We start from the raw sequence: 25,891 nt of genomic DNA, 5'->3' as shown, positions 1-25,891 counted from the left end.
CACAGTACCATTGAACTGTATAATTAAAATGGGTTAAGATGGTAAATTTTATGTTATATATATAAATAATATTTATGTAATATACATATTATGTTTTATATATAAACATATATATGCTATATATATATTATAATATATATTAACTCAATTAAAAAATGAAAAATGATGAACAGCATCAGAAATGACTTCTGTTTTCATATATACAGGTCAAAGTCCCTTGGATTTAACTTTTCTTCCCCAAATGGAATCTAACTGGCCCTATAGGTGTCATGTCAGAAACTGTAGAGAAATCATTTCAGGGTAAATCTCTATGTCCCTTCTAATCTGTCACCCATAACCTGCCCTATAGATTTAGCTGGGTCACGCACTACAGCTGTCTATCAAACTGGCACAAAAGTTGTCTTGAATGTAAGTCTCTGGAGCATCTGTAGCCTCCAGGGTCAATGGACCCCTCAAGATATCTGTAGCTAGAGGTAAACACAGATTGACAAGTCAGAATATGACACAGACAAATGGGACCTCCACTCCTTCATTAATTTCAACAATAGCTACTATATACAATGGTTTTCCAAACCAGCAGAATAGTCAGTTTTCAAAAGTACTTTCAAGTAAACATCAGCTAAAGACATTTGTAAAATATAAAACAAAACCGATGGGGCAAAAGGAAATTTTTTCCTTAAGGTAGAATATTGGGAGTTAGAACTGATGGAAGTCAGAAGATCTCCATCTTGCAACAATTACAACATTAAAAATAATGGCTGCCATTGACTAATCCCAGGGATCAAAATTAACATCACCAGTGAAGGGGAAAATAGACATCATGTGCCTCTGGGTGTGAAGGAGTGAGAAAGACATGATTTCCCTGAATCTAATCATTAGAAAACATCACACAAACCCAAACTGAATGAGAGCCCACAGACCATCTAGCTTATGTTCTTCAAAAATGTCATGCAAGATGAAGAAAGGCGGCAGGACTATTCCAGATTAAAGACAAGTGTCTAGCAACATATGTGATCTTGGACTGGATCCTCTACCAGAAGAAAAAAAAAAAAAGCCATAAAAGACATTAAAAGTCATTATTGGGGCAATTGACAGAATTGCAATATGAATAGCCCATCAGTAAAAGAAGTGTATCAATGGTAAATTTCTTGATTTTGGTTACTGTGGTGAAAAGAAAATCCATTTTGTTAGAAAATATACATTTAATGCCTTAAGGAGTGAGAGGGCACAATGTCTCTAACTTATTCTTCAACAGTTCAGAAAAAAAAATGTGGATATGTAGAGAGACAGGCAGAACATGATAAACATCATCAAGAGGTGACTACCGAGTAACATACCCAGGAATTCTTTTACTGAAATCAGGTGGAAGAAATCACAACTCTCTTCAATCAACAGTCAGAGAAGCCACCCATCCTGGCCCGTTTCCGTGTGGACTCACCATTCTTCTGAGAATCTTCAACAGAAGCTTCTGCTCTTTTGGGTCCTCCTTGGATATCAGTAAATCGGCAAAATTCTCTGCATTTTCAGGAGACAGGCTGTCTGGGTTTTCTCCTCCGTACAGCTGAACCAGTATGGAAAGACACTTGGATGACACTTCAAAAATTTCAGGATCCTCATGTGGAAGCTGCAAATTAACAAACAGGACTACTTAAGTAAATTGAGGATAGTGCTGGTATTCCTCTAGAAATGTGGGAAATTTGACCCAAAGGGGAGAATGTCAGTCGGAGAGAGTACAGAGATTGACTAACTCAGGATTTTTTTCAATCTCTTTCAAAATGCATACAATAAGTCAAGGCTAATAGCACAAAATCAGAAGGAAGTCCTTTGGTCCTTTCTTTAATTCACAGTAAAGAACAGCCTGTAACAAGCAAAGGACCAGCATATATTTTATATGCATTCCTAGTATGTGAATATATTTACACAGGTGTGTGTGTCCATTTGTAGGAATGGAAACAGTCTGAGTTTTCAGGAGCACGGCTCATCTGTTCTTGCTTACTATCGACTGTTTAGGAAAAATCTACTTCCTAGGAGATATAAAGGAACATTCTGAACTTGTACATGTCCAAATTATTGACTAAACCTGTGGGACAGAGAGCATTGTTTGTTATGTATTAAAAGGTATAGTATGAAATAATCATCATACTACAGAGCATCTTAAAATTTAAAAATAAAAAGATTTATAAGAGCTTGAGATGTAATTCCTGTGCCATTTACTCATTTAACATGCACAATGCAGGGATTTTTTTAGTATATGCAGAGTTGTGCAACCATCACCACAATCAATTTTTGATTTTTCATTACCCAAAACATGAAATCATACAAAATATGACCCTTTGTGACTGGCTTCTTTTACTTAGTATAATGTTTTCAGGATTCATCCCTGCTAGCATATAACAGTATTTCATTTCTTTTTATTGTTTACATTCTGTTGCATGAATAGACCACATCTTATTTATCTGTTCATCAGTTGATGGACATTTGGGTTGTTTTCACTTCCTGGTTATTATGAATAATACTGTTGTGAACATTTGTGGGTAAGTTTTTGTGCAGACATAGATTTTCATATCTCTTGGGTGTACACCTAAAAGTGATTGCTGGGTCATATGATAATTCTATGTTTAAACTTTTGAGGAACTGCCAGACTGTTTTTCAAAGTTGCTATTAGCATCAGAAATGTAGGAAGGTTCCAGTTTTCTACATCCTCACCAAAACTTGCTGTTATCTGTCTGTTTAATTATAGTCATCCTAGTGGGTATAGAGTGGTAACTCAGTGTGGTTTTCACTGGTACTTCCAGAATGACTAAGAATGGGGAGCAGCTTTTCATCTGTTTATCAGCTGTTTGTACATCTTCTTTGGAGAAATGTTCGTTCAGAGCCTTTGCCCATTTTTTTTTTTAAGATTTATTTATTTATTTGTTTGACAGACAGAGACTACAAGTAGGCAGAGAAGCAGGCAGAGAGAGGAGAAAGCAGACTCCCCACCGAGTAGAGAGCCTGATGTGGGGCTCAATCCCAGGACCCCGGGATCGTGACCTGAGCCGAAGGCAGAGGCTTAACCCACTGAGCCACCCAGGTGCCCCATCTTTGTCCATTTTTAAAATGGGTCATCTACCACATTATGATCACTTTATGATCACTTTATCACTAAGTCACTTTATGACTTAGTATTCTTTATATATTTTAAAAACAAGTCCCTTAGCAGATTTTCAAAAATGTTTTCCTATTCTGTGGTTTGTCTTTCAACTTTCTTGATAGTATCCTTTGAAGGACCTATAATAAGAGATGAGGAAGGACACTGTATCACACTTAAAGGGTCTGTCCAACAAGAAGATCTAACAATTTTAAATATCTATGCCTTAACATGGGAGCAGCCAATTATATAAACCAATTAATAACAAAATCAAAGAAACACATTGACAATAAGATAATAATAGTAGGGGACCTTAACACCCCCCCCTCACTGAAATGGACAGATCATCGAAGCAAAAGATCAACAAGGAAATAAAGGCTTTAAATGACACACTGGACCAGATGGACATCACAGGTATGTTCAGAATATTCCATCCCAAAGCAAGAGAATACACACCCTTCTCCAGCGCACACGGAACATTCTCCAGAATAGATCACATCCCAGGTCACAAATCAGGTCTCAACCAGTACCAAAAGACTGGGATCATTCCCTGAATATTTTCAGACCACAATGCTTTGAAACTAGAACTCAACTGCAAGAGGAAAGTTGGAAAGTACTCAAATACATGGAGGCTAAATAGCATCCTACTAAAGAATGAAAGGGTCAACCAGGAAATTAAAGGAGAATTTAAAAAATTCATGGAAACATATGAAAATGAAAATATATCTGTTCAAATTCTTTGGGATACAGCAAAGGTGGTCCTGAGAGGAAACTATATAGCAATACAAGCCTTTCTCAAGAAACAAGAAAGGTCTCAAATACACAACCTAACCCTAAAGGAGCCAGAGAAAGAACAGCAAAGAAAGTCTAACCCAGCAGGAGAAGAGAAATCATAAAGATCAGAGCAGAAATCAATGAAATAGAAACGAAAAAAACAATAGAACAAATCAACAAAAATAGGAGCTGGTTCTTTGAAAGAATTAATAAGATTGATAAACCCTTGGCAAGACTTTTCAAAAACAAAAGACAACAGACCCAAACAAAGAAAAGCATAAATGAAAGAGGAGAGATCACGGCCAACACCAAAGTAATACAAACAATTATCAGAACATATTATGAGCAACTATACGCCAGCAAATTTGACAATCTGGAAGAAATGCATGCATTCCTAGAGACATATAAACTACCACAACTGAACCAGGAAGAAATAGAAAACCTGAACAGACCCATAAACAGTAAGGAGATTGAAGCAGTCATCAAAAATCTCCCAAAAAACAAGAGCCCAGGGCCAGAGGGCTTCCCAGGGGAATTCTAACAAGTATTTAAAGAAGAATTAATTCCTATTCTCCTGAAACTGTTCCAAAAAAATAGAAATGGAAGGAAAACTTCCAAACTCATTTTATGAGGCCAGCATTACCTTGATCCCAAAACCTCACAAATAACCCATCAAAAAAGAGAATTACAGACCAATATCCCTGATGAACATGGATGCAAAAATTCTCACCAAAATGCTAGCCAATAGGACCCAACAGTACATTAAAAGGATTATTCACCACGACCAAGTGGGATTTATTCCAGGCTGCAAGGTTGGTTCAACATTCACAAGTCAATCAATGTGATACAATACATTAATAAAAGAAAGAACAAGAACCATATGATATTCTCAATAGATGCTGAAAAAGCATTTGACAAAGTACAGCATCCTTTCTTGATCAAAACTCTTCAAAGTGTAGGGATAGAAGGTACATACCTCAATATCATCAAAGCCATCTATGAAAAACCACAGTGAATATCATTCTCAATGCGGGAAAACTGAGAGTTTTCCTGCTAAGGTCAGGAACACAGCAGGGATGTCCACTATCACCACTGCTAATCAACACAGTACTTGAAGTCCTAGCCTTGGCAATCAGACAACAAAAAGAAATAAAAGGCATCTGAATCGGCAAAGAAGAAGTCAAATTATCACTCTTTGCAGATGATATGATACTTTATGTGGAAAACCCAAAAGACTCCACTCCACATCTGCTAGAACTCGTACAGGAATTCGTAAAGTGTCAGGATATAAAATCAATGCACAGAAAGGTTGCATTTCTATACACCAACAGCAAGACAGAAGAAAGAGAAATTAAGGAGTCAATCCCATTTACAATTGCGCCCAAAACAATAAGATAGCTCAGAATAAACCTAACCAAAGAGGCAAAGAATCTGTACTCAGAAAACTATAAAGTACTCAAGAAAGAAATTGAGGAAGACACAAAGAAATGGAAAAATGTTCCATGCTCCTGGATTGGAAGAACAAATATTGTGAAAATGTCTATGCTACCTAAAGCAATCTACACATTTAAAGCAATTACCAAAATACCATCCCCCCTCTTTTTTTTTCAAAGAAATGGAACAAATAATCCTAAAATTCATATGGGACCAGAAAAGACCCCAAATAGCTAGAGGAATGTTGAAAAAGAAAACCAAACTCGGTGGCATCGTAATTGCAGACATCAAGCTCTATTACAAAGCTGTAATCATCGAGACAGTATGGTATTGGCATAAAAACAGACACATAGATCAATGGAACAGAAGAGAGTGCCCAGAAACGGATTCTCAACTCTATGATCAACTAATCTTCGACAAAGCAGGAAAGAACGTCCAATGGAAAAAAGATAGCCTCTCCAACAAATGATGTTGGGAAAATTAGACAGCCACATGCAGAAGGAAACTGGACCATTTTCTTATACCACACACAAAAATAGACTCAAAATGGATGAAAGACCTCAATGTGAGACAGGAATCCATCAAAATCCTTGAGGAGAACACAGGCAGCAACTTTTTCCACCTCAGCTGCAGCAACTTCTTCCTAGGAACATTGCCAAAGGCAAGGGAAGCAAGGGCAAAAATGAACTACTGGGACCTCATCGAGATCAAAAGCTTTTGCACAGCAAAGGAAACAGTCAACAAAACCAAAAGGCAACTGACAGAATGGGAGAAGATTATTTGCAAAAAACATATCAGATAAAGGGCTAGTATCCAAAATCTATAAAGAACTTATCAAACTCAACACCCAAAGAACAAATAATCCAATCGAGAAATGGGCAGAGGACATGAACAGACACTTCTGCAGAGAAGACATCCAGATGGCCAACAGACACATGAAAAAGTGCTCCACATCATTCAGCATCAGGGAAATACAAGTCAAAACCACAAGGAGATACCAACCACCTCACCCCAGTCAGAATGGCTAAAATTAACAAGTCAGGAAACGACAGATGCTGACGAGGATGCAGAAAAAGGGGAACCCTCCTACATGTTGGTGGGAATGCAAGCTGGTGCAGCCACTCTGGAAAACAATAAGGAGGTTCCTCAAAATGCTGAAAGTAGAGCTACCCTACAACCCAGCAATCACACTACTGGGTATTTACCCTAAAAATATAAATGTAGTGATCCAAAGGGGCACATGCACCCGAATGTTTATAGCAGCAATGTCCATAATAGCTGTACTATGGAAATAGCCTAGATGTCCATTAACAGATGAATGGATAAGGAAGATGTGATATACACACACACACACACACATACATATATACACACACACACACACACACACACATGCATACATAAATATACATACACACACAATGGAAGATTATGCAGCCATCAAAAAACAAAACAAAACAACCGAAATCTTGCCATTTGCAACAACGTGAATGGAACTAGAAGGTATTATGCTAAGCAAAGTAAGTCAATCAGAAAAAGACAATTATCATATGATCTCTCTGATATGAGGAATTTGAGAGGCCGGTGGGGGGGTCATGGGGGGAAGGGAGGGAAAAATGAAACAAGATGGGACCTGGAAGGGAGACAAACCATAAGAGACACTTCATCTCAGGAAACAAACTGAGGGTTTCCGGGGTGTGAGGAGGGATAGGGTGGCTGGGTGATGGACATTGAGGAGGGTATGTGCTATGGTGAGTGCTGTGAATTGTGTAAGACAGATAAATCACAATTAATACATTATATATTAATTAAAAATAAATAATTTTTTTAAAAAAGTAGTCTTTGAAGCATAAAATATTTTATTTTGATGAATCCTAATTCATTTTTTTAAAAATTTTCATGATTTTGGTATCCTACCGAAAAAACCATCACCTACTCCAATATTCTGAGATTTGTTTCTAAAAATTTTTACACTTTTAGCTCTTATGTTTATTTTTTCTTCTAAGAATATTACAGTTTTAACTTTTACATTAGGTCTTTGATCCATTTTGAGTTAATTTTGAAATATGGTATTAGCAGGGTTCCAACTTCATTCTTTTGCATGTGAAGTAATCTTTTATTCTGAGATATATGTAGGTTCATACGCACTTGTAAGAAACAGTACAGAGAGACCTCATACATATTTCACCCATTTTCCCCAATGGAACCATCTTCTATAACTTAAGTACAATAGCACAACCAGGAAATTAACATTTATATAATCCATTGACCTTATTCAGATTCTACTGCTTTTACAAGTATGTTGTGTGTGTGTGTGTGCACACATATGTATTTAGTTCCATGCCATTTTATCATGAGTAGATTTGATGACACCCACTACTTTAAGATAAAGAACAATTCTATCATAAAGATTTTTTTCATAGCAAAAGCAAACTCTCTCCCTCCTCCATTTCTAATCCCTGGCAACCACTTGCCTGTTTGTCATTTTGTCATTTCAAATAAGTTACATAAATGAAAGTGTGTAGTACATATGGTTTTCTTCACTCAACATAATTTCTTTGTGAGTCATCCAAGTTTTTGTGAGTATCAACAGTTCATTTCTTTTTATTACTAAGTTGTATCCCATGGTATGGATGTACCACAATTTAACTACTTGCTCCTTAAAGGAAATTTGAATTGTTTCCAATTTGGAGCTATCCCAAATAAAACTACTAAGAGAACATTTGTGTAAGTTTTTACGTGAACATAAAGTTTCATTTCTCATTGACATAAATGTTCAAGAGTACATTACTGGGTTGAATGGGAGGCTCGTGTTTAGTTTTTTTAAGAAACTAGTGAACTGTTTTCAAGAATGGCTGTACCATTTTATGGTTTTATATTCCTAGAAGCAATGTCTAAGAGATCCAGTTTCTCAGCCTCTTTATCAGCATTTGGTGTTACCAGTATTTTTTATTTTAGCCACTCTAGTAGGCAGGTGGTGATAGCTCATTGTGGTTTCAATCCGCATTTTCCTAATAGAAACTGGTAGTGAATATCTTTTCATGTCTTTTGACCTTTGCTAACCTTTGCTAACTGGATTGTTTGTTGCTTTATTTCTAGTATTTCAAAGTTCTTCAAATATTCTAGATATGACTTCTTCTTCAGATACGTGGCTTGCAAACATTTTCTCCTGGTTCGTACCTTATCTTTACATCCACTTCATTCTTTGCAGAAAGAAAATGTTAATTTTGATTAGGTCCGATTTGTGGTTTCATTTCACTGGGATTGTGCTTTTGATATCAAGTAAAAAATTCTTTGTCTAGCCCTCAGTCCTGAAGATTTTCTATTTTTTCCCTAAAAGTTTCAAAATTTACATTTAAATAAATTAATTTTTGTATAAAGTGTGAGGTTTAGGTAGGGGTTCTTCTATTCATTTATTTTTGCCGCCAAATGTACAATTGCTCCAACTTCATTCTTAAAATTGGTTTCTCGGGGCGCCTGGGTGGCTCAGTGGGTTAAAGCCTCTGCCTTCGGCTCAGGTCATGATCCCAGGGTCCTGGGATTGAGTCCCATATGGGGCTCTCTGCTCAGCAGGGAGCCTGCTTCCTCCTCTCTCTCTGCCTGCCTCTCTGCCTACTTGTGGTCTCTGTCTGTCAAATAAATAAATAAAATCTTTTAAAAAAAATTGGTTTCTCCACTGAATTATTTTCACACCTTCATTAAAAAAATCAGTTGGGCATGTTTGTGTGAGTGAGTTCTCTATTCTGTTGCATTGATCTCAATATCTATTCTCCACCAATTATACACCATCTTGTTACTGCAGCTATATCGTAAGTGTTAACACCAGGTACAGTGTTTCCTCCAACTTCCTTCTTCTTTTTCAAATTATTTTAGCTATATTTATGCCCATTATTTTTCTACATAAATTTTAGAATAAGTTTGTCTACTTATTAAAAACTTTATTGGAATTTTAATAGGAATTGCCTTTAAATTGTCTATGAAACTGTCAAGAACTGACATTTTTAGTCTGTTGAGTTTTCTAATGCAGGGACAGGCAACGTCTCTCAATTTAGGTATCTCTTCTTTGATTTCTTTCATCACAATTCTGCAATATCAAGGATATAGATCCTGTAAACATTTTGTTATATTTATATCTCAGTTCTTAATTTTCTTTGCAAATTTATAAACGGTGATTTTAGTATTTGTTTCCACACATTCACTGTCAGGAGAGCAATACAACTGATTTTCATTTGGTGATCTTGGATCCTGCAACCTTGCTAACCTCATGTATTAATGCTGAGAGTGTTTTTGTACATCTCTTTGAATTTTTTACAAAGACAATTATGTCACAGGCAAACAGGGATAGCTTTAGCTCTTTCTTTCATAGAGTATGTCTTTTATTTCTTTTCTTGCCTTACTGCACTGGCTAGAACTTCTAGTACTACAATGAATAAAAATGGGTGGGGGAGCAGAGAGACACACTTGCTTTGTTCTCAATCATAGGGAAAAAGGATTCAGTCTTTTACCATTAAGTATGATGTTAGCTGTGGGTTTTGCATAGATGCTCTTTATCAATTGAAGAATTCCCCCCTCTAATTCTAGTCTGATGTGAACTTTTATCATGAGTGCTGGATTTGTCAAATACCTTTTTCTGTAATAATTGATAGGATCATGAGATATTTCTTCTTTCACTTGTTTTATGGTAGAATACATCAATGGATTTTTGGACACTGAACAAGCTTTACAAATGAAATAAATCCTGCTTGGTTATAGTATTAAGTCTTTTTATACACTGGTGCATCCAATTTGCTAATATTTTGTTGAAAATGTTTGTATCTAAGTTTATAAGAGAGATTGTAGGTTTAGGTTATGTTTTGTTGTTGTAGTTTTTTTAGTTTAATGTCAGGGTAATAGTATCCTCATTAAACTCCCCTTAAGGGGAGCCTGGGTGGCTCAGTGGGTTAAAGCCTCTGCCTTCGGCTCGGGTCATGATCCCAGCGTCCTGGGATCGAGCCCCACATCGGGCTCTCTGCTCCGCAGGGAGCCTGCTTCCTCCTCTCTCTCTGCCTGCCTCTCTGCCTACTTGTGGTCTCTGTCTGTCAAATAAATAAATAAAATCTTTTAAAAAAAAAAAAACACCCCTTAAAATTGGTATTAAACCCTATTGAAATGTTTGGTAGAATTCTCCAGTGAAATCATCTAGGCCAGGAGATGGCTTTTCAGGAACTTTTAAATTACAAATTCAAAGTCTTTAATGATTATAGGACTATTAAGGTACTTATCTTAACTGAGTTTTGGCACTTTTTAAAGAATATGTCCATTTCTTTTAGTTACAGAATTTATAAGCATAAAATCATTCAGAATATTCCACTATTATCTTTTTAATGATTGTGAATCTATACTGACAATTCCTGTTTCATTCCTTATATTGGTAATTTTGTCTTCTTTTATCTTCATTAGCTTGCTAGAAATTTTTCAGTTTTGTTGCGCCAGGTTTTTGTTTCATTGATTTTTCTGTATTTTTTTTCTTTTTTCAATTTCACTAATTTCTGGTTTTATCTTTATTATTTCCTACATTTAGTTTGCTCTGGGTTCATTATGTTGTTCTTTTTCTAGTTTCTGGAGGTGGAAACTTAGATTATTGATTTAAGATTTTCTAATGAAATCTTTTGTTACTATAAATTTTCATCAGTAGTATTTTAGTATGCATTCTACATATATTTTTTAAAAGATTTATCTATTTTAGAGAGAGAGCAGATGGGGAGGGGCAGAAAAAGAAGGAGAGAACCCTTAAGCAGACTCCACCCTGAGCATGGATCCTGACATGGGGCTCAATCCCAGGACCCTGACATCATGACCTGAACAGAAATCAAGAGTCGGATGCTTAACCAACTGAGCTGCCCAGGTGCCCCTGCATTCTACATATTTTGATATGTTTTTTCACTCACTTTTATGCATATAAAAAATGTCTCTTGTGACACCCTTTTTGACCCATGAATTATTTAATGCGTGTTTTCTTTTTAAGTGTTGGATATTTTCCTGTGGTCTTTTAACTACTGACTTCCAGTTTGATTTCATTATGCTTAGAAAATCCATTTTTTATTACTTTATTTTACATTTGTTAAGGTTTATTTTATGGCCCAGGATGTGTGACTAATCCATGGGTAATGGAAAAATATGTATTCTATAGTTGTTGGGCAGGGTGTCCTATAAATGTCAATTATATTCTGTTGTGTTGCTCAATTTTTCTATATTCTTGATAATTTTCTATCTAGTTGTTCTATTAATTGCTGGAGAGTGGAGTTTTTGAAATCCACTATAGTTATGAAACTATTTATCCTTTTAGCACTACCATTTTTTTGCTTCGTGTACTTTGTAGTGTTGTTTGTTATACATTCACTTAAAATGGTTGTCTCCTCAATGGGATTGCCCTTTATTACTATCATGCAATATCCCCATCTCTAGTAATTTTTCCTGCTCAGAGGTCTACTTTATCTGATATTAAGAAAGCCAGTCCTGTTTTTCTAAAATTAGTATTTGCACAGTACTTCCTTTTTGACCTTTACTTTCAACCTATTAAATTAGTTTTTTATAGACAACATATTATTGAATCATGTTTTATTATCCATTCTAGCTATCTCTGTTTTTTAATTGGTGCATTTTAAACCATTTACACTTAAGGTAAATATTAAGATGCTAGGGTTTAAGTGAATTTATGCAGTTTTATTGTTTATCTTTTATATTTTTCCTCTGTTTCTTGTTATTCTGATTTCCCTCCCATTTTTTAAACCTTCCTGTGGGTTACTTAAAGATTCATTTTATGGAAGTGAGAGAGAACTTTAATTCCCAGTAGCAGTTTCCTAGGAGACCATAACAAAGTAGCACAAACAGGTGACACAAAAAATAGAAATTTGTAGTCTGACAGTTCTGGAAGTTAGAAGCCTGAAACCAAAGGGAAAGGTCACGTTTCCTCTAAAACCCGTAGCAGATTCCACCCTTGCTTTTTGCCACCTTCTGGCAATCATTGGCATTCCTTCACTTGAAGCTGCATAATTCCAATCTCTGCCTCTGTCATCATATGACATTCCCCCTGTGTGTCTGTCTTCATATGGTTGTCTTCTTATAAGGACACCAGTCAAATTGGACTAGGGGCCCTTTGTACTTGACAATGACCTCATCTTAACTAATCACTTCTGGAACAATACTATTTCCAAATAAGGTAAAATTTTGAGGTACCGGGAGTTAGGACTTAAATTATGGGGGACACAATTCAACCCATAACACTTCTTATCAATTTTGCTCCATCTGTGCTCAGCTGTTTATTTACATTGTTTTTTTCATTTTTTTGTTTTGTTTTCGTTTGGTTTGGGTTTTTTGCTTCTTGCAGTTATGCTCTCCCAAATGTCTAGCCATCTTTGGTTTTCTGTTTTATGCGTGAAAGACTGGGCAGATTATTATAGGTAGCTGGTATGGATTTCTTCTGCATTTGTATATATCTGTTTCTTCAGCTGGTTTCCCTTGTGTTCTTCATTTTTTCAAATTCCACAATGCTTATTCCTAGGCTCTGACCCCATAGTAGAAATCACATCAAATAGACAGGGCATCCTTTTTAGAGTACAGTTCTTGACTTATTATGTGGGGAAAAAAGTGAAACAAAATGGATAAGGGGAGGGGTCTGATTAGTAGCCTGTTCTAAATGTCAATCTTCAATTAGCCTGGAAAATGCCTTAGGGCCTTTATCAGTTTTTCACCTCACTCTGAGTTTATAGATCTTCTGCATCTGTTCCTATCTTCTGGTTAGTTTTCTCCTATGTATATTCTGGGTAATAGGTTTCTTAACTATTTCTATTCAGTCCCATCTGCTTTCTATCATCTAGTAATTGCACAAAATTTCTTTTCTATTAACAGCTTCTCTGTTCTCCCCAAATTTTAAGATATATTTAATCCTTTCTCTATTACTATACATTGTGGGTAGTTGGTGAGGTAGGCACAGGTCTTCAGGCTTCAATTTTAACATTTCTTCATTTGAGCTAATTTTGTTTCATTGTTCAAATAATTGGAGGCTGTTTATCACAAGCAAGATTTTCAAGGTGGCTTATTTTTGGATCGTTGCAAATCTCATAGTGTTTGTAGGGGCTTTCTAGTGCTCCTCACCAAAAAAAGAGACTGTGAAGGTATAAAAATCCCCCACTCCCATCTTCTCTGGAACAACAGGGAAAAGATATACCCAATTGCCCACAATAATAAATCAGCAGATATACCATAATGGTTTTTAAGACACTGGGCATTAGGCAAAGCACGACAATGATGGCCAAAGGATGGAAAGCAAGTGAGGTGAGCTCTACTCTTGTAGCAGATTCCTTAAATTAAGGAGACATTATGAGTTAAAAGTCTCAGAAATCCAAAGCAGCTAGAGCTCACAGGACAAGGTATTAGAGAGAACACAGCAGGGCAATGGGCCCACTCAAAAAGAAAGTTCACCTGGATAGTGATTTATCCAGTAGATGAAATAAATGTATGGTTACAGGCTTTCCTATAAAGAAAATTTCAGGTCCGAATTGCTTTTGCTGGCTAATCCTACTATACAGTCAGGGAAGAAGTAAAACCAAGTCTACAAAAAGAAAGCTAAAGAAAAAGCAGCAATTCCATACTCATTCTATGCGGTTGGTATTACCTTGATATCAAAACCAGACAAAGACATTCCAAGAAAGAAAACTACAAACCAATAGCCTTTATGAATATGAGTGAAAACATCAACAACAAAATGTTAGTAGACCATATCCAGCAACATTATAAAAGGATTATAGGGATGCCTGGCTGGCTCAGTTGGTAGAACATGTGACTATTGATCTTGGAGTCCTGAGTTCAAGTCCCACATTGGGTGTGGAGTTTACTTAAAAAAAAAAAAAAAGGATTTGGGCATGTCAATTATATCTCAGTAAAACTGTATATATATACACAAAATAGGATAACTGACAACTCAGTAACAAAAAAACCAAAATCTAATTGCTAAAAGGGCAAAGAAAATAGACATTTCTCCAATAAATATATAGAAATCAATAATCACAAGAAAAGATGTTCCACATTACTAATAATCAGGGAAATACAAATTAAAACCACCATGCGATACCACTTCACACACACTAGGATGGCTATAATTAAAAACACAGAAAACCAAGAAGGTGAAAGGACCTGTACACTAAAAACTATAAGACACTGATGAAAGAAATTGAAGATGACACAAATGGAAAGATATTTCATGCTCATGGATTAGAAGAATGAATATTGTTTAAATCTCTATACCATACAAAGTGATCTATAGTTTCAATGCAGTCTCTGTCAAAACACCAATAGTACTTTTCACAGAACTAGAATGACTTTAAAATTTGTATAGAATCATAAAAGACCCCTAACAGCCAAAGGAGTCTTGAGAAAGAAGAACAAAGAGGGAGGCATCATGCTCTCTGATTTCAAAACTACGTTAATCAAAACAGTATGGTACTAGTACAGGAACAGACACATAAACCAATGGAACACAACAGAGAGCCCAGAAATAAACCCATGCTTATATGGTCAATTAATCCATGACAAAGGAGGCAAGAGTACACGATGGGAAAAAGAGTCTAATAAATGGTGTGGGAAACCTGGACAGTTATATACAAAAGGATGAAAGTGGACCACTTTCTTACATCATACACAAAAATAAACTTAAAATGGATTAAAGACCTAACTGTGGACCTGAAACCATAAAACTCTTAACTAAAAGAAAACTCTTGGATATCAGCCTTAGCAGTATCTTCTTGAACGTGTTTCCCCAGGCAAGGGAAACAAAACAAAACCAGGGTCGCCTGGGTGGCTCAGTGGGCTAAGCCTCTGCCTTTGGCTCGGGTCATGATCTCAGAGTCCTGGGATCCAGCCCCGCATCAGGCTCTCTGCTCAGCAGGGAGCCTGCTTCCCCCTGTCCCTCTGCCTACCTCACTGCCTACTTGTGATCTCTGTCAAATAAAAAAATAAAAAATCTTTAAAAAACAAAAACAAAACCAAACTATTAGGACTACATCAAACTAAAAAGCTCTATACAGCAAATGAAACCATCAACAAAACAAAAAGGCAACCTACTGAATGGGAGAAGGTATGTGGAAATGATGTGTCTGGTAAAGGGTTAATATCTAAAATATATGAAGAACAAATACAACTCAACATTTAAAAAGCCAAACAATTCAATTTAAAAATGGGCAGAGGACCTGAATAGACATATTTTCCAAAGAAGACCCATATATGGCCAACAGACACAGGAAAAGATACTCGACATCACTCATCATCAGGGAAATGCAAATCAAGACCACAATGAGATATCCCCTCACACCAGTCAGAATGCCTAGTATCAAACAGATAAGAAAGACGTTTTGGTGAGGATATGGAGAAAAGGGAACTCTTCTGCACTGTTGGTGGGAATATAAATTAGTACAGCCACTATGGAAAACATTATTGAGGTTCCTCAAAAAGTTAAAAATAGAAATATCATACAATCCAGTAATTTTATCCCCAGAAAAAAATGAAAACACTAATTTGAAAGGATATATGCACCCTCCATGGTCACTGCAGCATTATTTACAATAGCCAACATATGGAAACAACCTAAGTTGTTTCTCTATTCATCAATGGATGAATAGAGAAAGAAGATATGGTATGTATACACAATGGAATATTATTCAGCCATAAAAATGGATTAAGACTTGCCATTTGGGACAACATGGATGGACCTAGAGGGTATTATGCTAAGTGAAAGAAGTCAGACAGAGAAAGATAAATATGATACGATTAAAAAAAAAAAAACAAATGAACAAACAACAAAACAACAAAAAGGAACAGACAATAAAACAAACAGGCAACCCACAGAGTGGGAGAAGATATTTGCAAACAACACTACAGACAAAGGGTTGATATCCAAGCTCTATAAAGAACTGCTCAAAGTCAACACACACAAAACACATAATCATGTCAAAATATGGGCTGAAGACATGAACAGACACTTCACCAAAGAAGACATACAAGTGGCTAACAGACACATGAAAAAATGTTCATTATCAATAGCCAACAGGGAGATTCAAATAAAAATCACATTGAAATACCACCACCTTATACCAGTTAGAATGGCCAAAATTAACAAGATGGTAAACAAGTGTTGGAGAGTATGTGGAGAAAGGGAGAACCCTCTTACACTGTTGGTGGGAATGCAAGTTGGTGCAGCCACTTTGGAAAACAGTGTGGAGATTCCTTAAGAAATGAAAAATAGAGCTACCCTATGACCCTGCAATTGCACTACTGGGTATTTACCCCAAAGATACAGATGTCATGGAAAAAGGGCCATCTGTACCCCAATGTTCATAGCAGCAATGGCCAGTCGCCAAACTGTGGAAAGAACCAAGATGCCCTTCAATGGACGAATGGATAAAGAAGATATGGTCCATATATACAATGGAGCAGTAAGCCTCCATCAGAAAGGATGAATACCTAGCTTTTGTATCAACATGGGTGGGACTGGAAAAGATTATGCTGAGTGAAATAAGTCAAGCAGAGAGAGTCAGTTATCATATGGTTCCACTTACTTGTGGAGCATAAGGAATAACACGGAGGACATTGGAAGATGGAGATGAGAAGTGAGTTGGGGGAAAATGGAGGGGGAGACAAACCATGAGAGACTGTGGACTCTGAGAAACAGAGGGTTTTGGAAGGGGGGTGGGGTGAGCCTGGTGGTAGGTATTATGGAGGGCATGGATTATGTGAAGCAGTGGGTGTGGTGCATAAACAATGAGTTTTGGAAGACTGAAAAAAATAAAATTAAATTAAAATTTTAAAAAACAAAACAATACCATGTACAATAACCAAAAAACTGAAAAACTTATATGTGACAGAGGGCGAAAAACCTGTACACTGAAAAATACAAAATACTGCCAAGAGGAATTAAAAAGGACCAAGATAAAGGGAGGGATCTACCTTGTTCATAAGTCAGATGGTTCAATTTTATTAAAATGACATTCTCTCCAAATTAGTCTACAGATTCAATGCAATCCTATTCTCAATCCCAGTAGGGTTTTTTTGTTTGTTTTGTTAGAAACTGACAAGTTGATTGTAAGTTTCATATGGAAACAGAAAGGACATAGGATAGCCAAAAAAAATTTGAAAAAGAACAAAAGTTGAGAAACTAACATTACTGAGTTTCCAGGCTTCTCATCAAGGTGCTTGAACAATATGCCAAAACATAAACTTCAATCTGTACCTTTAACCCCATACAAAAGTTAACTCAAAATGGTTGACAACAAAGGTCAATTCTAGCACTAAGATGGCTCAGAAACACCAGGGAACATCCATACTCAATGAAAGAAATCCAAGTCCTTGGGAATCTCTGAAACTCATTTCATTCTTTAAAAAAAAAAAAAAAAAAAAAAAGTGGTTGATAGATCTAAGATTTAAAGCTATAAAATTTCTAAGAGAAAACTGGGAGAAACCGTCTTGACCCTAGAAATGACTGCAAAAGCATAATTTACAAAAGGGAAAAAAGAACAGTAAAATGAACTTCATCTAAATTTAAAAATTCTTGGGCACCTGGGTGGCTCAGTGGGTTAAAGCCTTTACCTTCGGCTCAGGTCATGGTCTCAGGGTCCTGGGATCAAGCTCCACATCGGGCTCTCTGCCCAGCAGGGAGCCCGTTTCCCTTCCTCTCTCTCTGCCTACTTGTGATCTCTGTCAAATAAATAAATAAAATCTTTTAAAAAATTTTTAAAAATTCTCTTTGAAAGACACTAATTCATAAAATGCTCAATAAAAGGTAGATATCACTACCACCAACCCCATCACAAAGTATCCCTTCCTTTAAAGGGGACCTATGAAGAAGTGTTTTTTCAGACTCAAAGAGTAGAAAATGTTTCCTGACTCCAAGGAACTGTCTCCCCGCCAACCTCTCCCACTTTCTGGGCAACATATATCTCATAAATGGTTATATTTCCATTTCTGTGTGACAACCCAAATTCTCAAGGCCAAAACCATGACCCAACTTTAGCAATTATGTTAGACTTCATACCTGTATAGAAACTTCACCTTATCTCATCTTCATTATTTTACTTACATTTTCTAATTTACTTAGAATTGCCAGACTTCAAAAACAAAAACAAAAACAAAAAACACAAACACCCAATTAAGTTTGAATTTCAGATAAACAACATATCTTTTTTTTAGTGTAAGTATGGCCACTTGGCATCTTGTATTTTACCTGTCAATACTCAATTTACTGCAGATATTCTTACTGGCCAACTCAAATGCTTTATGGAAGAGAATATAAATACATACACACACACACACACACACACACACACACACACACACACACATAACTTGGAACTATCTCAAAGAAAACTTAAACTTGAATTATTTTATTTATTTATTTATTTGACAGAGAAAGAGAGAGAGACAGCAAGAGAGGGAGCACAAGCAGGGGGAGTGGGAGAGGGAGAAGCAGACTACCCATTGAGCAGGGAGCCCAATGCGGGGCTTGATCCCAGGACCCTAGGCTTACGACCTGAGCTGAAGGCAGATGCTTAACTGACTGAGCCACCCAGATGCCATACTTACACTTGAATTCTTAAAGCTGTTTTAAATCAATTAAAAAATCACAGTTGTGTGTCCCTTTATTCAATCTATCCAATACAATAATGCACTTGAGGAAAATTGTTCTCGTTTTATGTTGCATACTAAAAATGGTGCCTGGTGGTCGTCAAAAATGTATGGGAATATTTATTTTCAGAGAAGAGAATGAATTAGCCAAGAAAGGAAAAAAAAATAACTTCTTATAATGCAGTGTTTTCTATTTTTATGCTGTTTAAAAGCACCTTGAGAGCCGACTCTATCTGTATTATTTTAACAAGATTTCACATTAGGCCATCAATCCCTGTTCTTCTTCATTTTAATATATTACTCCTGCCCAAATTCAGCTAAAGAGGCAGCAGAAAATATCATTAAGCTGATAAATGGTGGTAATTCCAGATGACATCGTCCAAGGAAACACTATTGCCCACAGTCTTGAGATTGCCCCCTCACCCTTGAGAAATAAGGCTACTCTCTAGTCTCATTGACCCCCCCAGGCAAATTATATTCCTAAAAGTGAACATTTAAAAGGAAGAAAACCTGCCACTACCATTACTGATTTAGTTGTAAGTCTATATATCACAGACCAGAGTGCCAGGGTCAAAAAAAAAAAAAAAAATCTGAAAACAATTTTAAAGTGATTAGGTAGGTCAAATTGGCCTTGACTCCCAGGGTTCCTGCACTGTTCTGCCTAACACTTGTAACAGAACTTTACATTTTCCTTGTCAATAACTACAAAATGGGGAAACAGAGCTCATTTAAGAACTCACAGCCCATCAATGCAGAAGGAGATTCAAGCAATTCTACTGAAGCAGCAAAGCTACAGAAACCACAGAGGGATTAAAGTGGATTTCACTGACAATGGATGAGAGAAAGATGTTTGAGATAGGCACTCAAAAAGTAACCAAATGTTCCCTCATGCTTCTACTTGTGTTCCTTCCAATCTGTTTCCCACAAAAGCCAGAGGGGTTGTTTCAATTTGAATGAGATCATATCACTCTTCTTCTTACAACCTCCAGCTTCTCCCTGCATTTAGAATATAGTCCCAATGCCTGATGAGAGCTCAGGATCCATGAGATCCTGAGCAATGAGACAGTATGACTGCAGTGAATGTGCCAGAAGCCAGGCAATGCAGACAGGACAGCGAGAGGACCCAGAGCCTACAAAACATCAGTTTGGTCCTCATTCCCTGCCAAAACCACCACTGGCAGAGATATTCTTATGGAGCTATTACAGAGAGTAGCACAGGACATTCAGCTATGGAGTTCAGGGATAGGTCATGACTAAAGATACACATTTGGGTGGTAGCCCATCCTTCCACCGCAGGTGTGGAGCTGGGGAAGCTTTGCTTTAGGGAGTCCTAATCATCAGTTCTACTGCCACTCCTCCTCAGAAAATTCAGGAATGCTTTACTTTGTGTGAGAAGCTTCAGCTTCTCTAGGGGAAGGTCTTGGCACCATCTTGGAAGGCATATACTACACTACTTAGTCTTCTGCATGTGAAAGTTGGAGAAGAGCAAACAGAGGATCGAATGTGGAGCTGTTTTTACAACCTTTTCGAAAATGCCTGGTTTTCATCTCTTTCCCTGAGGCCTGAGGTGCTGTGGAGTTTCAGTGGGAAGGCCAATGCCTGCCCACCCACTATTTTGGGGCCAGGCTTCTTCTGCCCTTCTATAGGCTTCCTTCCATCCTCCAGAAATATGTTGATCTTAATCTGCTACTAACTCCCATTTTCCCTTTCTCTTCATTGCTATAAGTTACTGCTTTTTGAATTCCTGCACTTTTCCTTGAAAGGCATCTTATGAGAGACAGGAATGGATTATGTGAAAAAGAACAGTGGGAAGAGGCCATCCTGTGGAAGATTTTCATGTCAAACTTCACATTTATTCCATAGGATCATTTCAGTGAACTAAAAAAGTGTGGATGGAATTATGACAAAAAATTAAATTTGTATATGAATTTGGGAAGAATCTATATTTTTAAGTCTTACTACCAGGCTCCCAGCATGTCTCTCCATTTATTTAGGTCATACATTATGTCTTTCAAAATGTTCTACAGTTATCACATGATCTGAATTTTCTTGTTACATTTATTTTGGGCCTTTTCATGGGGTTGTTTTAGTCACTTCTGAAAAGGGACCCTCCCCACTTCTATTTCTGTCAGACTAACGTCAGCAGGAGCTGTTGGGTTTTGTGTATTACATTATAATCCACGAACTTACTGAACTTTGCTTTTTATTTTATTTTTTTAAAAGATTTTATTCATCTATTTGACAGACAGAGATCACAAGTAGGCAGAGAGGCAGGCAGAGAGAGAGAGAGAGAGAGGAGGAAGCAGGCTCCCTGCCGAGCAGAGAGGCCGAAGCGGGACTCGATCCCAGGACCCCGAGATCATAACCTGAGCGGAAGGCAGAGGCTTAACCCACTGAGCCACTCAGGCACCCTGCTTTTTGGTTCCAACAAAATTTTACTCCCATCTTTTTCTAGGTATAAAATATTTACCAACCTAAGTAATGATCACTTTTAGACTTAATATTTCTCTTATCTCGCAGCATTATCTATAAGCCCCCATCTCCTCGCCAATCACTGTTGACTATTAGTGGTAATGGAAGGTATTCCTCTTTTTCAGATTTTAATGAAATTGCCTTCAGTATTTATTTAAAATGTTTACTATTAATTTCAAGGAAATAACTTTTCAATATGTTTAGAAGATACTCTCTGTCTTAAATAGAGTTAAAAAATGAAGGGCTAGCTGAACCTTTTAGCATTGATTATTATGACCATGTTTTTAATCTCCTTCAATTGTTTAAAATATTAAGTTATGCTTTTCTAGTGATTGAACTTTCTTGAATTCCTGGATCAAACTCAATTTGGTTATAGCGGTCCTTCAATATATTGCTAGATTTGATTTAGTATTTTTAAAAAATTTTCTTAGCTATATTCATAAATAAAAGTGATCTGCAGTTGTTCTGTCTTATTTTAAAGTAGGTTATAGTATTAAACTTATTACAGTTTTACAAAAATGAACCAGAAGCTTTCCATAGTTTTCTATATTCTGAATTAAATAGCACAGGAATGGTCTATTTTTCAAAAATTTAAAACTCACACATAAAATTACGTAGACTTGCAATATTTTAATGATAATCTTGCAGATGCAAAATATCACGTTACTACAATCCAGCTGTCTGGTGTTTTTTTTTTTTTCCCCCCGATATTGTACTTCTTTTCTTTTGGCAAGTAAGTAATGGAATTCTAGTATTTACCCCTCTAACTGCTTTTGAAAAAATCTTAACAGGATAATAAAGAAAAAAAAATGTTCTTTTTTTTCCTGAAGCTACAGAAGAGCAGATTATATTCTGCATCATAGAGTAGTCCTTGAAAAGATCATCTCTAATAAAGAAGTCTTGTAAGGCACCTAGAAGACAGAAAGGGTGTTCATGTCCTGTGAAATCAATTCCTAATTTTTTTTTTTTTAGATTTTATTTATTTGACAGACAGAGATCACAATTAGGCAGAGAGGCAGGCAGAGAGAGAGAAAGGGAAGCAGGCTCCCTGCTGAGCAGAGAGCCCAATGCGGCGCTCGATCCCAGCACCCTGGGATCCTGACCTGAGCTGGAGGCAGAGGCTTTAACCCACTGAGCCACCCAGGCGCCCCAATTCCTAATTTTTAAAACATAAATAACTGATTGGTTATCCTACCTAATAATGTTTGCTTTGATGATAATACTTACATTGACAACTTTGAGTTTCTACATGGTGTATATATACTTGTAAGATTTCTTCGTTGGATTGGCATAGCCCTCTTTTCCACCTGCTTGTGGTATAAACAAATTAAACCTTGTGGATTCCTATTTAAACAAAGAGGTTGAAGCCTGATGATTCACAGACCTGTACTCCTGGGGCAAATAATACATTATATGTTGATAAAAATAATTAATAAAAATAAATAAATAAACAAAGAGGTTGAAGGACTTATATCATCAGTGATTAAATTTTAACCACTTTTGAAGCTTGATATTTTTAACTATTCCCATGCCAATTTTGGTAATTTATAATTTGCTATATAATTATCTACTTCTTTGTATTTCCAAAGTTAACACCTTCATGCAATACATATTTCACGTGTGTGGCTGCATGTCCTTTTTCTAAATGCTACAGTCACGAAATATTAAACCTTATTTTTACTTGTTAAACAGACAATTTTAGAAAGACTTAGAATATGTGGTGCTGCTGACAATGTAGGAAAAAAGGTACATTTCTACACCTTTAATTAAAATATAAAGTGCTAACATGTTTTGGTAATGAATGTTATATGGTAATGAAGTTATATGGTAATGAGTATTTATTGAATATTTATTGAAATTTAAAAGCATCTTTTAACCTAGCCATCTCGCTTCTGGGTGCTTATCTAATTAAAGAAAATGCAGAAGTACCAAAAACTATACAAAGATGTGTATTGTATCATAGTTATAATAGCAAATAAGTGGAAACAACTTGAATGGCCATCCATCAGTAGATGTTTGAATTGAATAAATAATAGTACATTTATACTATGAAATGCCATGCAGCTCTTAAAAAGAATGAGACTGACGTGTAAGTATTAACCTGAAAAGATGTCCATAATATGGAGAGGAGTAAAAAGTTATAAAATATCTACATATACATACTATGGTCCTACTTCTAGGAATGAGAGCTAAAACAAAACAAAAAATAAAATCAATGATATAAGTGCATGTGATTATAAGCAAACTGAAAATAATGCAAGAATACATATTAAATGTATACAGTGGTTACTCTAGGGGATAGTTTGGTTCTACTTTAGAGGGAGACTTTAGTTTTACTTTAACCATTTTTATATAGTTTGAATTGTTATAATGTGCTTATGGTGCTTTTATAATTCCAATACCTGAAAGTGTCAACTATACACACAGATACATAAATAAAAATATGTTATAAATCTGCCTTCCCGTCCCCTAAAATTTAAAAGACAGTAAATGTCCTGGGCTCCCTCTGTAATGACCCTCAGGTACTGACATGAGGCAGTACTGACATGGTTGCTATAACCAACAATAATGGCCCGAGAAAATGTGAAGGGCTAAACCTGCCTTAACAGCTCCAGTAAGAGACTAGCACTTCTCATGACTGTCAATTAATGAACAAAGAAACTTGGAAGTGTTCCTTTTTGGTCATAAGATTCAAAAATGTGTTCCAGATGTATGTAGTTTAGAAATCTGTTAAAATTACTGTGTACTGGGGGTGCTCATTCAATTAAGTGTCTAACTCTTGATTTTAGCTCAGGTCATGATTTCATGGGTCAGGAGATGGAGCCCTATGTCGGGTTCCCTGCTCAGTGAGGAGTCTACTGGAGATTCTCTCCCTCTGCCCATCCCCCGACTCAAGTGTTCTCTTTTTCTCCCTCTCCCTCTCTCTAAAACAAATAAAACTTTAAAAAAATTACTATGTACTGATGGATATTAAAAAATACCTAAAAATACCTAAAGTCCTCTTCATACTAAAATAATACCTTTCTAAAAAGCTCATCTTTAAATAATATAGGTTTGAGTTATAAAATGTAACCCAAAGAAAAAAATAGAATAAAAGATAATACATTTATCCCTAAAAAAGGGTTTTTATATCTATTAAAAGAATGGATATTTTAGAATAAAATTGTAAGGCTAATAACATTTTAAAAACCACTTCCTAACAGTAAAAAACTTATCAAGCCTGGCAATTTTTACAACTGGAAGAAGAAAATTCTCTGTATTATCTAGATACTTAGCATGCATTCCATAAGGTAAAGTCTCAGCTTTATAAACTAATGGTTCATTTATTCAAAGACACTGATCCAGAATTAAAATTAAAATGAGACTGTTTGTTTAAAGTTTTACACTGTAGGACTTTGTTGCCCCCAAAGTACCTTTACCAGGAGCTCTGCCCCATGTACCTTCGTGATCAGCAAGGCACTGCAGAAGATTTGATCACTGGAGCTGAAGTGGCAGTTTTCCCACCAATAGAGCTGTTAGGGCAGCTAATTTTAGAGCTACAATGAAATTGCTGGAAATACCCCCGGGTACATTATTTCAGCACATTAATGAGGCTGTTCACAAAGAGAGTTTATTACAATGAGATAGATGTTTATTAGATCAGTAATATGATTACAGAACATGCTGTATGGGAAGGGCCTCTGGGAGCCGTAGGCAGGATAATTTTGCAGGCATTAAACAAAACAGAAAAGCCAACATCATTATCAAAACTGCTAACTTCACTGTATCACAGTTATGGGTAAATATCCACACTATTAAATATCCGCATTATTTTCTTGCTTCAAGAATGATGCATAGGCACACTTTCTGAGTTTATATGAAATCGAAGACTTCTGGGGGGATAGCAAAAATAAAATAAAGCAAACTCAGGGTGTTTACTACTCATTTTAAATATGGCCCACTTCGAAAGACACCCAGGAATTGTATTTCAAGGCTGTAGCCATAATGGGTTTTTCACTGCATGTTATTGTACTACTGAGTAATAAAGATAATACTAGCATCAATAATGATAAAACAAAGATAAAAACAAACACGGGGGGTGGGTGGGAATTTATTATGTGCCAAGTACTATGCCAGAAGTTCCTCAAGCATTTGTTCTTTGTCCTCCCAACAACCCTGTGAGGTATTAACACTTCCGCCTCTTTTTTTTTTTTTTTTTTGGATGTAGAAATGGAGGCTTACTAACTTTCCCATGGTCATCCATCTTGTAACCAATGAAGCCAACTTCACCACAGGTAAATACGTGGATGTTCAGAGAGGACCCAAATGAATCACGGAAATGCCACTGTGTCCAGCCAAATAGTCTCATGTGGAAAGTCAAATCAATTAGATAACATTGCTTGGCTTTTCCCTTGTGAAGATGCAATCATTTCTCTTTTTGTTGCTTGTTTT

General features: G+C 36.3%; 1 protein-coding gene across 1 annotated transcript in view; it reads right to left on the bottom strand.

The window, feature by feature from the left end:
- The window catches only part of ULK4 (unc-51 like kinase 4), a 610,308-nt gene that overhangs the window by 127,661 nt on the left and 456,756 nt on the right, over positions 1-25,891 (bottom strand). Inside the window, exon 35 of the mRNA XM_080819657.1 lies at positions 1,439-1,624. Coding sequence (XP_080675783.1) covers positions 1,439-1,624 — 186 coding nt within the window. The remainder of the gene's footprint in view (positions 1-1,438; positions 1,625-25,891) is intronic.

Source organism: Martes martes (assembly GCF_963455335.1).
Source record: "Martes martes genome assembly, chromosome: 1".
Lineage (NCBI taxonomy): Eukaryota > Metazoa > Chordata > Mammalia > Carnivora > Mustelidae > Martes > Martes martes.
Note: the sequence above shows the minus strand (reverse complement) of the source record. Positions and strands in the feature narration are given on the sequence as shown.